We start from the raw sequence: 13,292 nt of genomic DNA, 5'->3' as shown, positions 1-13,292 counted from the left end.
GGTGGCATTTGTCATGCATCCTCAGTGTTCGATGGAACACCCCAATCCTATTTCCCTTAATAGATAGGCTTATGATCTCATTTAGCCTGTATTTATCCTGTATTTAGCCTGTATTTATCCTGTATTTAGCCTTTATTTATCCTGTATTTAGCCTGTATTTAGCCTGTATTTAGCCTGTATTTATCCAGCTTAACGCCACTGTGTGTGTTTCTCCCCTCCTCTTTCTAGACCATAGTGTCAGCGATGAGCACCTTGATACCCCCGGTCACTCTAGCCAACCCTGAAGACCAGTTCAGAATCGAGTACATCAAAAGCATAGCTCCTCTCTCGGACGTTGACTACACACAGGTAAGATGGCTGTTTTAGGTTTTCATCCAGGTGTGTGTGTGTGTGTGTGTGTGTGTGTGTGTGTGAGCTTGGTGTGTGTGTGTGTGTGTGTGTGTGTGTGAGCTTGGTGTGTGCGTGTGTGTGTGTGTGTGTGTGTGTGTGTGTGTGTGTGTGTGTGAGCTTGGTGTGTGTGTGTGTGTGTGTGTGTGTGTGTGTGTGTGTGTGTGAGCTTGGTGTGTGTGTGTGTGTGAGCTTGGTGTGTGTGTGTGTGTGTGTGTGTGTGAGCTTGGTGTGTGTGTGTGTGTGTGTGTGTGATGGTCATCTTTGCCCAGTAACTTAGAAGAATGAATGTTATACAGTTATTATCAATGCCATTTTGTTAGACTTTGCAAGTCTGTTTTTTTTTAGTTCTTTAAAAAAAATTAGTCTATGCTACTAGCACTATTATTTATCTGTGAGGAAAGATTGGAAATGTTGTTGGACTTTTGATCGTCCGTAATCGACAGATAAATATAAACTTTTCGTCAGTTTATCTATGGCATTGCCTCTCCAGTTTAGTTCCCCCTGGTTTGCGTCCTAAATGGCGCACTATTTCCTACATAGGGCACTACATGGGCCCATAGGGCACTACATTTGACCTGGGCCCATAGGGCACTACATTTGACCTGGGCCCATAGGGCTGTGGTGCACTCTGTAGGGAATAGGGTGCCCTTCCCGACACCCCTCTGCTGTGTTTTGATCCGGGCTCTGATAGGGTCAAATGGAATAGTCACGTCATGTTTTTCATCATTCTGGAAGTCATCCATTGAAATTCTCTTTCAGTTGCTGCAGTGTTGTGAATGACAAGTTAAAGTGTCTCTGTACTGGTTGCCAACCTGAGAGGGATCAGGACTGTAGCAGATTATTTTACATTTTAGTCATTTAGCAGACGCTCTTATCCAGAGCGACTTACAGTTAGTGAATACATTTTTTATTTATTTTTATACTGGCCCCCCGTGGGAATCGAACCCACAACCCTGGCGTTGCAAACGCCATGCTCTATCAACTGAGCTACATCCCTGCCGGCCATTCCCTCCCCTACCCTGGACGACGCTGGGCCAATTGTGCGCCGCCCCATGAGTCTCCCGGTCGCGGCCGGCTGCGACAGAGCCTGGATTCGAACCAGGATCTCTAGTGGCACAGTTAGCACTGCGATGCAGTGCCTTAGACCACTGCCCCACTCAGGAGGCCATTATGTCAACTTTAAAGCTGGGGTCATGTGTATATACTGTATTAAGACATGCACAGGTTCTCAGTTGATTCTTGTCAAGGGGAACAGAGGGTTAGGCCTGATGGTCATATTTCTTATGCATCCTGGTAGTGATGTTATGTCATTTAATGTCTTAAGGTAGAGGCCTAGTTACAATCTACTAGTTACTAGAGGCCTAGCTTTCATAGTGATTCCCAGAGATCGTACCCAGACAAGTTGACACTGTCCTTGCTTTACTGGATGTCATGTGGGATTGAATGGGCGGCAGGTAGCTTAGTGGTTATGAGCGTTGTGCCAGTAACTGAAGAGGTCTCTGGTTCTAATCCCCGAGCCGACTAGGTGAAAAATCTGTTAATGTGCCCTTGAGCAAGGCACTTAACCCTAATTGCTCCTGTAAGTCGCTCTGGATAAGAGCGTCTGCTAAATGACAAAAAAATTAAACATTTACCGTCCAAAACCACTCCCCTTTTCCCGGGTTAAATAACTGCGAGATACCGATTTTTTTTAAAATTATTTTTATGAACAACATGGCCTGAAATGGAACTGTTAAGTTATGCGATGTCTAAATCCGTCTTCTCTACGGCCTCTGCATGATGAATCAATGCTCAGGGTGGAGACAGACAGCCCCTCTCAGTATGGAGAGCAGTTCACAATACATGTAGACCTATCATCTCACCATGGTAACAATACATGTAGACCTATCATCTCACCATGGTAACAATACATGTAGACCTATCATCTCACCATGGTAACAATGCATGTAGACCTATCATCTCACCATGGTAACAATGCATGTAGACCTATCATCTCACCATGGTAACAATACATGTAGACCTATCATCTCACCATGGTAACAATACATATAGACCTATCATCTCACCATGGTAACAATACATGTAGACCTATCATCTCACCATGGTAACAATACATGTAGACCTATCATCTCACCATGGTAACAATGCATGTAGACCTATCATCTCACCATGGTAACAATACATGTAGACCTATCATCTCACCATGGTAACAATACATGTAGACCTATCATCTCACCATGGTAACAATACATGTAGACCTATCATCTCACCATGGTAACAATACATATAGACCTATCATCTCACCATGGTAACAATACATATAGACCTATCATCTCACCATGGTAACAATACATATAGACCTATCATCTCATGGTAACTTATTTTTTCTTGTGACAGGTAGGCCTACATTTGCTGCAGCATAGCCTATGCTACTGTAATATAAATACCGAATGCGTATCTAATTTAACCATCTCCATCTGGCTTTCGGGGGTCACCTTGTTTTTTAATTGTAAAGATGTATTTTTATTGCAGCTGCAGAGTTTTTAAATATCGTTGCTTTAAATCAGTGCACGCGCGAGCACTCTCCCGCTGTCTCTCTCTCTCTCTCTCTCTCTCTCTCTCTCTCTCTCTCTCTCTCTCTCTCTCTCGCCATCTCGCCATCTCGCCATCAACTCCATTCAAATTGCATCCAAAATAGATAATCCTGTTCTAGATTGATATACACTGCCTTCGGAAAGTATTCAGACCCCTTGACTTTTTCCACATTTTGTTACGTTACAGCCTTATTCTAAAATGGATTAAATTGTTTTTTTTTCTCCACTCGTCAATCTACACACAATACCCCATAATGACTAAGCAAAAACAGTTTTTTTGAAATGTTTGCTTTCCCAAATTCGCTAGCCTATACTGGTAACTTTGTAGGCTGCATGTGCTGCACCAGAATCGCATGTTCTCTTCTAATAATAATAATAATATGCCATTTAGCAGACGCTTTTATCCAAAGCGACTTACAGTCATGCGTGCATACATTTACTTCTGTTATCATGGTTAGAATGATGTGCGTAATTCCAGTCCATATAATACAGTATAATACAGTACAGTACAGTAATACAGTTCACACTCAAACAGATTAGCCTACTGGAGCTAGTTTCATTTAGTTACCCAATAGAGCATATAGCTAGCTACATCTATGGGCTTTATATAGCTAGCTACATCTATGGGCTTTTATATAGCTAGCTACATCTATGGGCTTTATATAGCTAGCTACATCTATGGGCTTTATATAGCTAGCTACATCTATGGGCTTTATATAGCTAGCTACATATATGGGCTTTATATAGCTAGCTACATCTATGGGCTTTATATAGCTAGCTACATCTATGGGCTTTATATAGCTAGCTACATCTATGGGCTTTTATATAGCTAGCTACATCTATGGGCTTTATATAGCTAGCTACATCTATGGGCTTTATATAGCTAGCTACATCTATGGGCTTTTATATAGCTAGCTACATCTATGGGCTTTTATATAGCTAGCTACATCTATGGGCTTTTATATAGCTAGCTACATCTATGGGCTTTATATAGCTAGCTACATCTATGGGCTTTATATAGCTAGCTACATCTATGGGCTTTATATAGCTAGCTACATCTATGGGCTTTATATAGCTAGCTACATCTATGGGCTTTATATAGCTAGCTACATCTATGGGCTTTTATATAGCTAGCTACATCTATGGGCTTTTATATAGCTAGCTACATCTATGGGCTTTTATATAGCTAGCTACATCTATGGGCTTTTATATAGCTAGCTACATCTATGGGCTTTTATATAGCTAGCTACATCTATGGGCTTTATATAGCTAGCTACATCTATGGGCTTTTATATAGCTAGCTACATCTATGGGCTTTTATATAGCTAGCTACATCTATGGGCTTTTATATAGCTAGCTACATCTATGGGCTTTTATATAGCTAGCTACATCTATGGGCTTTTATATAGCTAGCTACATCTATGGGCTTTATATAGCTAGCTACATCTATGGGCTTTTCTGTTTTTCTGTTGTGCATAATGTACAGGAGCCTATATCATATAGCCTATGTATTGGATAACAGCACAATTATTTTGTCTTTTCTGGGCTTGGGCTCATGAAATGTCGTTAATGTAGGGCTCATAAAATGTATTTAATATATAACTCATCAGGCTGAGGTAGCATAAGGTTTGATTTTTCATGCTGATCAAAGCTTTATAATGCTTTTGAATGAACACTTCCATTTTGGCGGGAAATACCGGGTTACCCGGGAGAAAAGTGATTTATTCTCGGGATGGGACGTTTGTAAAATACCGGGAAAATATGAAATCCTAATGTCATGTCATCATAACATAACCCGTTGTAATCCACAACTTTCTTGTGGGATGTTGTCTTCCTCTGTGAGCATGGTTAGGCCTAGTTATGTGATGACAACATGAGGCCTTCAGGATCACTGTCTGTCTGTCTGGTATGACGGGGCCTGTCTTGTGGGTCGGTGGTTTAGGCTTGGGCGGTATACTGTATATACCGTATACCGGGGTGTTTGGAAATGGCCACGGGAGGGTTTTTAAATACCGTCAATACCGTTGAAACGATTTTAAAAAAAAAAGTGTTTTTAATAAATTGTAATATTTGTAGCTACTTTTTAAATTAATACCTGCAGTCAACTTGTGCAATACGTTGAGATAAAGAAGATCTAGTTCTTCACCTGTCATATCGTTGTTCATTATGTAGCTTACTGGTAGTCCCCAGTCACATGGTGCTTGTTTACAAGCACACATAGACCAGGGACCGGAGCCTTGCGAGTCACTCACTGTTGTCCAACACACAGACCAGGGACCGGAGCCTTGCGAGTCACTCACTGTTGTCCAACACACGCCAGGTGATCTAGTTACAGTGTGGAATTCACAACTAAATGTTTGCCTGCTAGATATCTTTATAACCATTTTAAGTTAACTGTCTTTAAAATATGCTAAATGCTCTGCAGTTGTGCATTTGGTTTGCTAATTGTTGTATCTAGTTTAGCTATCTAGCTAAGTGGTTAGCTTCTTCCAAAGTCAATCTTTGCTTGGAAATGGCAGAGAATCCCTTCCTGGATCAAGAGCCTTTCTGTCTAATAAATGGCCATTGTTTAATGTACCTATGTTTGTCCTGTGTAATTATGTTCTTCTTTTCTTTGGGGTCTGCAATGTCATTTTTTATAAAAAATAGTGTTTTATGCAACCCCCCCCATTGTTTGTTAGTTATGCCAGGAGATGCATAGAATGCAAAAAAAATTTGCAGAAACTATGGATTCAACTTTATAACAACCAGGACAAGCACGGGTACACAGTAAGCATTTAATAATTGATATTTAGAAATGTATCGAGTGGTAGTGTACGTTTTGAAGTCGTTAACTTTATACTTCATTGGAAAACATTATGCTGCACAATTTGACAGAGGAATAAAGTTGATCAAAAACGATGGATTTCAGCACCCAAAGAAAAGAACGCAGTTACACACAAATGGTACAAGGCATTAAAGAATGGACAAGTATCGACTCAACCCCATTGAGATGTATACTGTATATTGTTGAGTTTAGTCAGTTATGGGAGGGCCAGTGTGTCTCTCTCTCTCTCTCTCTCTCTCTCTGTCTCTGTCTCTCTCTCTCTCTCTCTCTCTCTCTCTCTCTCTCTCTCTCTCTCTCTCTCTCTCTCTCCCTCTCTCTCTCTCTCTTCTCTCTCTCTCTCTCTCTCTCTCTCTCTCTCTCTCTCTCTCTCTCTCTCTCTCTCTCTCTCTCTCGTGTGACTGGGCCTGTCTCTGTGTGTGACTGGGCCTGTCTCTGTGTGTGACTGGTCCTGTGTCTCTGTGTGAGCCGTGCCGTGGGGATCGAGACAGGCCAGTTCCCAGGCCTAGCTGAACAACATGTCTCTGTGTGAGACTGGTCCTGTCTCTGTGTGAGACTGGTCCTGTGTCTCTGTGTGAGCCGTGCCGTGGGGATCGAGACAGGCCAGTTCCCAGGCCTAGCTGAACAACATGTCTCTGTGTGAGACTGGGCCTGTCTCTGTGTGTGACTGGGCCTGTCTCTGTGTGAGACTGGTCCTGTCTCTGTGTGAGACTGGGCCTGTCTCTGTGTGAGCCGTGCCGTGGGGATCGAGACAGGCCAGTTCCCAGGCCTAGCTGAACAACATGTCTCTGTGTGAGACTGGTCCTGTCTCTGTGTGTGACTGGTCCTGTGTCTCTGTGTGAGACTGGTCCTGTGTCTCTGTGTGAGCCGTGCCGTGGGGATCGAGAGAGGGCAGTTCCCAGGCCTAGCTGAACAACATGTCTCTGTGTGAGACTTGTCCTGTCTCTGTGTGTGACTGGTCCTGTGTCTCTGTGTGTGACTGCCTGTCTCTGTGAGACTGGTCCTGTCTCTGTGTGTGACTGGTCCTGTGTCTCTGTGTGAGCCGTGCCGTGGGGATAGAGACAGGCCAGTTCCCAGGCCTAGCTGAACAACATGTCTCTGTGTGTGACTGGGCCTGTCTCTGTGTGAGACTGGTCCTGTGTCTCTGTGTGAGCCGTGCCGTGGGGATCGAGACAGGCCAGTTCCCAGGCCTAGCTGAACAACATGTCTCTGTGTGTGACTGGGCCTGTCTCTGTGTGACTGGGCATGTCTCTGTGTGAGACTGGTCCTGTCTCTGTGTGTGACTGGTCCTGTGTCTCTGTGTGAGCCGTGCCGTGGGGATAGAGACAGGCCAGTTCCCAGGCCTAGCTGAACAACATGTCTCTGTGTGAGACTGGTCCTGTCTCTGTGTGAGACTGGTCCTGTGTCTCTGTGTGAGCCGTGCCGTGGGGATAGAGACAGGCCAGTTCCCAGGCCTAGCTGAACAACATGTCTCTGTGTGTGACTTGTCCTGTCTCTGTGTGAGACTGGTCCTGTGTCTCTGTGAGACTGGTCCTGTCTCTGTGTGACTGGGCCTGTCTCTGTGTGAGCCGTGCCGTGGGGATAGAGACAGGCCAGTTCCCAGGCCTAGCTGAACAACATGTCTCTGTGTGAGACTGGTCCTGTGTCTGTGTGAGACTGGTCCTGTGTCTCTGTGTGTGACTGGGCCTGTCTCTTAATTTGCTCTTGTGAGACTGGTCCTGTGTCTCTGTGTCTCTGTGTGACTGGGCCTGTCTCTGTGTGACTGGGCCTGTCTCTGTGTGTGACTGGGCCTGTCTCTGTGTGAGACTGGTCCTGTCTCTGTGTGAGCCGTGCCGTGGGGATAGAGACAGGCCAGTTCCCAGGCCTAGCTGAACAACATGTCTCTGTGTTAGTTTTGTCCCAGCCAGTCATCGTCCTCATCACCACATCACTTAGCTCTGTCCTCAGGGTCACCACTACGTTGTCACCTAGTGCCACTGGGGTTCATATCTACAGAATGAGATACTTCTCAGCCCTTTTCAGCTAAATTAGCCTCTCACTCACTATGCTGGTCATCCTTCCCTTTCAGACTGTGCTTGAATCTGATCTGATCCCTTTCTTCCCAATGTACTGCGCTCAGCTTTAGGGTACTTGGTGATTTGAAGTAGAATACAAAAAACATGAGTATGTTGAGAACACCACATACAACATACAACTTCATATAAAACAATCATGATTTTAGTTGTATATTGGTGGATGTATGTTCTCAAAACATGGGCAAATTATACAATGTATTCAAAGTAACTTGGACGTTAACCCCATTTGGGATCTCAAGTAAATGTTTAAGGAACTATTGAATGTAGGCTAGGTTCCCTCCACTTTGAAGGAAGTATGTAGACTAGGCTCCCTCCACTTTGAAGGAAGTATGTAGACTAGGCTCCCTCCACTTTGAAGGAAGTATGTAGACTAGGCTCCCTCCACTTTGATGGAAGAATGTAGGCTAGGTTCCCTCCACTTTGAAGGAAGTACAGTGCATTCGGAAAGCATGTTGTATCTGTTTTAACACTGATTCATAAACTATCTATGAATGAATGATTAACAGTCTAAGCTTCTTTAAACTATAAACTAGTCCTCTATACCAGGCGGTGTCAGAGGAAGGATCCAGGCGGTGTCAGAGGAAGGATCCAGGCGGTGTCAGAGGAAGGATCCAGGCGGTGTCAGAGGAAGGATCCAGCCACTCAGGCCATACACTACCGGTCAAAAGTTTGGACACACCTACTCATTCAAGGGTTTTTCTTTATTTTTACTATTTTCTACATTATAGAATAATAGTGAAGACATCAAAACCTATGAAATAGGATAAGTTAATTAGAGTTAGCAGCCTCAGAAATTGCAGCCCAAATAAATGCTTCACAGAGTTCAAGTAACAGACACATCTCAACATCAACTGTTCAGAGGAGACTGCGTGAATCAGGCCTTCATGGTCGAATTGCTGCAAAGAAACCACTACTAAAGGACACCAATAAGAAGAAGAGACTTGCTTGGGCCAAAAAACACGAGCAATGGACATTAGACCGGTGGAAATCTGTCCTTTGGTCTGGTGTCCAAATTGGAGATTTTTGCTTCCAACCGCCATGTCTTTGTGAGACGCGGTGTGGGTGAACGGATGATCTCTGCATGTGTATTTCCCACCGTAAAGCATGGAGGAGGTGGTGTTATGGTGTGGGGGTGCTTTGCTGGTGACACTGTCTGTGATTTATTTAGAATTCAAGGCACACTTAACCAGCATGGCTACCACAGCATTCTGCAGCGATACGCCATCCCATCTGGTTTGGGCTTAGTGGGACTATCATTTGTTTTTCAACAGGACAATGACCCAAGACACACCTCCAGGCTGTGTAAGGGCTATTTGACCAAGGAGGAGAGTGATGGAGTGTTGCATCAGATGACCTGGCCTCCACAATCACCCGACCTCAACCCAATTGAGATGGTTTGGGATGAGTTGTACTGCAGAGTGAAGGAAAAGGAGCCAAGAAGTGCTCAGCATATGTGGGAACTCCTTCAGGACTGTTGGAAAAGCATTCCAGGTGAAGCTGGTTGAGAGAATGCCAAGAGTGTGCAAAGCTGTCACCAAGGCAAAGGGTGGCTACTTTGAAGAATCTAAAATCTAAAATATATTTGGATTTGTTTAACACTTTTGTGGTTACTACATGATTCCATATGTGTTATTTCATAGTTTTGATGTCTTCACTATTATTCTACAATGTAGAAAATAGTAAAAATAAAGAAAAACCCTTGAATGAGTAGGTGTTCTAAACCTTTTGACCGGTAGTGTAGACTGTTCTCTCTGTATGTAGCTAAGTTATCGTTACTCATTGTGGATTTATTATTACGTGTTTTACTTTTCCAAATGTATATATATATTTTGTTGGTCCTTGTTGGGAAGGGCCTGTAAGCATGTCACTGTTAGTCTCCACCTGTTGTTTACGAAGGATGTGCCGAATAACATGTGATTAATGATTAAGTTCATTCTATTACTTATAAACCCTTTATCGTTTGATACTTTTGAAGTCTGGTTGATCAAGGGTAGGCAGGGGAGATGTTATGAAAAATGGTCTTGAACAATCGCTCTCTCTCCCTCTCTCTCTCTCTCTCTCTCTCTCTCTCTCTCTGTCTCTGTCTCTGTCTCTGTCTCTGTCTCTGTCTCTGTCTCTGTCTCTGTCTCTGTCTCTGTCTCTGTCTCTGTCTCTGTCTCTCTCTCTCTCAGCTACATTTGTCTGTAGTTTTCTTTAATTGGAGTAACACATCAAATCACATTTTATTGGTCACATACACGTGTTTAGCAGATGTTATTGCGGGTGTAGCGAAATGCCTGTCTGCACTCTGAGTGACTTATCTCATGTAGATCTTTTGCAGTCTAATAAAAGTAGGGATGTTGGCTATCATGGCTTTCTGGGGATGTTGGCTATCATGGCTTTCTGGGGATGTTGGCTATCATGGCTTTCTGGGGATGTTGGCTATCATGGCTTTCTGGGGGACTGGCTGACTGGCTGGCTGTGGCTGACTGGCTGGCTGTGGCTGACTGGCTGGCTGGCTGGCTGACTGACTGGCTGGCTGGCTGGCTGGCTGGCTGGCTGACTGGCTGACTGGCTGGCTGGCTGACTGGCTGGCTGGCTGGCTGGCTGACTGGCTGGCTGTGGCTGGCTGGCTGGCTGGCTGACTGGCTGACTGGCTGGCTGCTGGCTGACTGGCTGGCTGGCTGTGGCTGGCTGGCTGGCTGACTGGCTGGCTGTGGCTGGCTGGCTGACTGGCTGACTGACTGGTTGACTGGCTGGCTGTGGCTGACTGACTGGCTGGCTGTGGCTGGCTGGCTGACTGGTTGACTGGCTGGCTTGCTGGTTGGTTGGGTGATTCTCATGAAACCAGTTTTAAACATATCTGTACCAAATTGAGTTACAAAACCACAATGCATCTGCAAAACTCAACTCAATCATACTGAGGACTAGGATGTCAAGGCAAAGAGTCTTATTTTAAATACATTTGACATTTTCACCCCAAATTCTCATTAGTGAAATGCATCCGGATTAAATTCTCTGGTAATTGTATACGATTTTATTTGAGAAAAATAATTTATTTGAATAAAACACTATGTTGCTGTAGTTTGTCCATAAATCATAATAAATGTATACTAGTTGAAGTTTACATTAAACCATAATATGTATTACGTACAAACACAGTCAGGGGCGGCAGGTAGCTTAGTGGGTAAGAGCGTTGTGCCAGTAACCGAATGGTCGCTGGTTCTAATCCCCGAGCCGACTAGGTGAAAAATCTGTCGATGTGCCCTTGAGCAAGGCACTTAACCCTAATTGCTCCTGTAAGTCGCTCTGGATAAGAGCGTCTGCTAAATGACTGTGGGCAGGAAAACCTTTTTTATGTTCCTGTAAAAACTCCAATCAGTTTTTTTAAATAAAGTTTTATTTCACCCATGATGCATAATCTAGAGGAGCAGTAGAAGTTAAGTCTCTTCTATCTGTTTAGAATTAAAATGTAATGACGTTTTTAATATTTGTATTTTCAGTGTTATGATTAACTCAGGCATTTTCGTTAGGGGAGCAATGTTAAAATATATTGATTTGTTTAACTTTTTGGGACTGTTGCAGTAATGGGAATTTTGTGGAAATTGTGGTTAAATGCATACTATCTGATTGAAGTACAGATCCTAATCTCAGTGATCCAAGAGGAAATTTCATGAAAAATGACATTTAAAAAAAAATTTTGGTCAAATTTCAGTTTCGTAGACCCGGGTTCGATCCTGGGCTGTGACGCAGCCGGCCGCGACCGGGAGACCCATGAGGCGGCACACGGTTGGCCCAGAGTCGTCCGGGTCGGGGGAGGGTTTGGCCAGCCGGGATGTACTTGTCCCATCGCACTCTGGCGACTCCTGTGGCGGGCACATGCACACTGACACGGTCGGCAGTTGTACGGTGTTTCCGCTTCCGGGTTGGGCAAGCGGTGTGTCGAGAAGCGGTGCGGCTTGGCGGGGTAGTTTTTCGGAGGACGCATGGCTCTCGACCTTCGCCTCTCCCGAGTCCGTACGGGTGTTGCAGCGATGGGACAGGACTGTAACTTCCAATTTGGATATTTTATTTATACATTTTTTTATTTCACCTTTATTTAACCAGGTAAGCCAGTTGAGAACAAGTTCTCATTTCCAACTGCGACCTGGCCAAGATAAAGCAAAGCAGTGCGATAAAAACAACACAGAGTTACATATGGGGTAAAAAAAACATAAAGTAAAAAAAAAATACAACAGAAAATATATATACAGTGTGTGCAAATGTAGTAAGTTATGGAGGTAAGGCAATAAATAGGCCATAGTGCAAAAATAATTACAATTAGTATTAACACTGGAATGCTAGATGTGCAAGAGATGATGTGCAAATAGAGATACTGGGGTGCAAATGAGCAATGTAAATAACAATATAGGGATGAGGTAGTTGGGTGGGCTAATTACAGATGGGCTGTGTACAGGTGCAGTGATCGGTAAGCTGCTCTGACAACTGATGCTTAAAGATAGCTGTCAGAGTTAGGGATCACAGAGTTAGGGATCACAGAGTTAGGGATCACAGAGTTAGGGATCACAGAGTTAGGGATCACAGAGTTAGGGATCACAGAGTTAGGGATCACAGAGTTAGGGATCACAGAGTTAGGGATCACAGAGTTAGGGATCACAGAGTTAGGGATCACAGAGTTAGGGATCACAGAGTTAGGGATCATAGCTTTCACCTGGATTCACCTGGTCAGTCTGTCATGGTGTTCCTAATGTTTTGTATAGTCAATATAGACTACAATATAATGCAAAGTTAGTATTGATCATATTGAACAATATTACTCTGTCATTTCCATTCTGTATAGAGGGGTGTTTTGTGTGCTACTGTACCCTGTAAGCCCACCTGAGATAAATGTCAAATTTACAAAAATGACATCAATGTATAAAATTGCAAGGTTAATTTAACAGTAAATTAAGACAACATGCATTTAAAAATGTAAACTCTGTTGTAGTTCACCATGTTGCGAGTAGGAAAACCCGATATTTTCAATTGGAAATAAATATTTATGAATGCACATTAAATATGCTATCATGTGCATATATCAGCACCAATGTCTTAATTTGACAAAGTATGATTACCGATCTGAGAAGGTACAAAAAAAATTCTAAAAATTTGTATCTTATATTATTTATTTTGAGGGTCACCTCAACAAGTTAAAAAAAAAAAAATGTTGCAGCTTTGAAATTGTCGACTAGTGTGAACTTACACAACTGTTAATACGTTTAATAATAAAACATCTGATAAAAATAAAAACTGTTATGGATATAACAAAAAATGAATACAAGTATTCGAAAATCTAATGTCTGTTCGGATATTCAAATAACTGCACATCCCTAGTTTCTACTTTCTATCGAGACGTTCAAGGGTGGCCTGGAGGTTTTTTTAACCCAAACC

The 13,292-nt window shown here is 43.3% G+C and overlaps 1 protein-coding gene across 2 annotated transcripts in view; it reads left to right on the top strand.

Moving 5' to 3' along the window:
• Nucleotides 1-13,292, top strand: part of LOC121535714 (guanine nucleotide-binding protein G(olf) subunit alpha) — a 168,365-nt gene that overhangs the window by 22,340 nt on the left and 132,733 nt on the right. For both annotated transcript variants that reach the window (XM_041842975.2, XM_041842976.1), the window contains exon 4: nucleotides 229-348. In XM_041842975.2, coding sequence (XP_041698909.1) covers nucleotides 229-348 — 120 coding nt within the window. The remainder of the gene's footprint in view (nucleotides 1-228; nucleotides 349-13,292) is intronic.

The sequence above is a fragment of the Coregonus clupeaformis genome, chromosome 21, assembly GCF_020615455.1.
Source record: "Coregonus clupeaformis isolate EN_2021a chromosome 21, ASM2061545v1, whole genome shotgun sequence".
In the NCBI taxonomy this organism is placed as follows: domain Eukaryota; kingdom Metazoa; phylum Chordata; class Actinopteri; order Salmoniformes; family Salmonidae; genus Coregonus; species Coregonus clupeaformis.
Note: the sequence above shows the minus strand (reverse complement) of the source record. Positions and strands in the feature narration are given on the sequence as shown.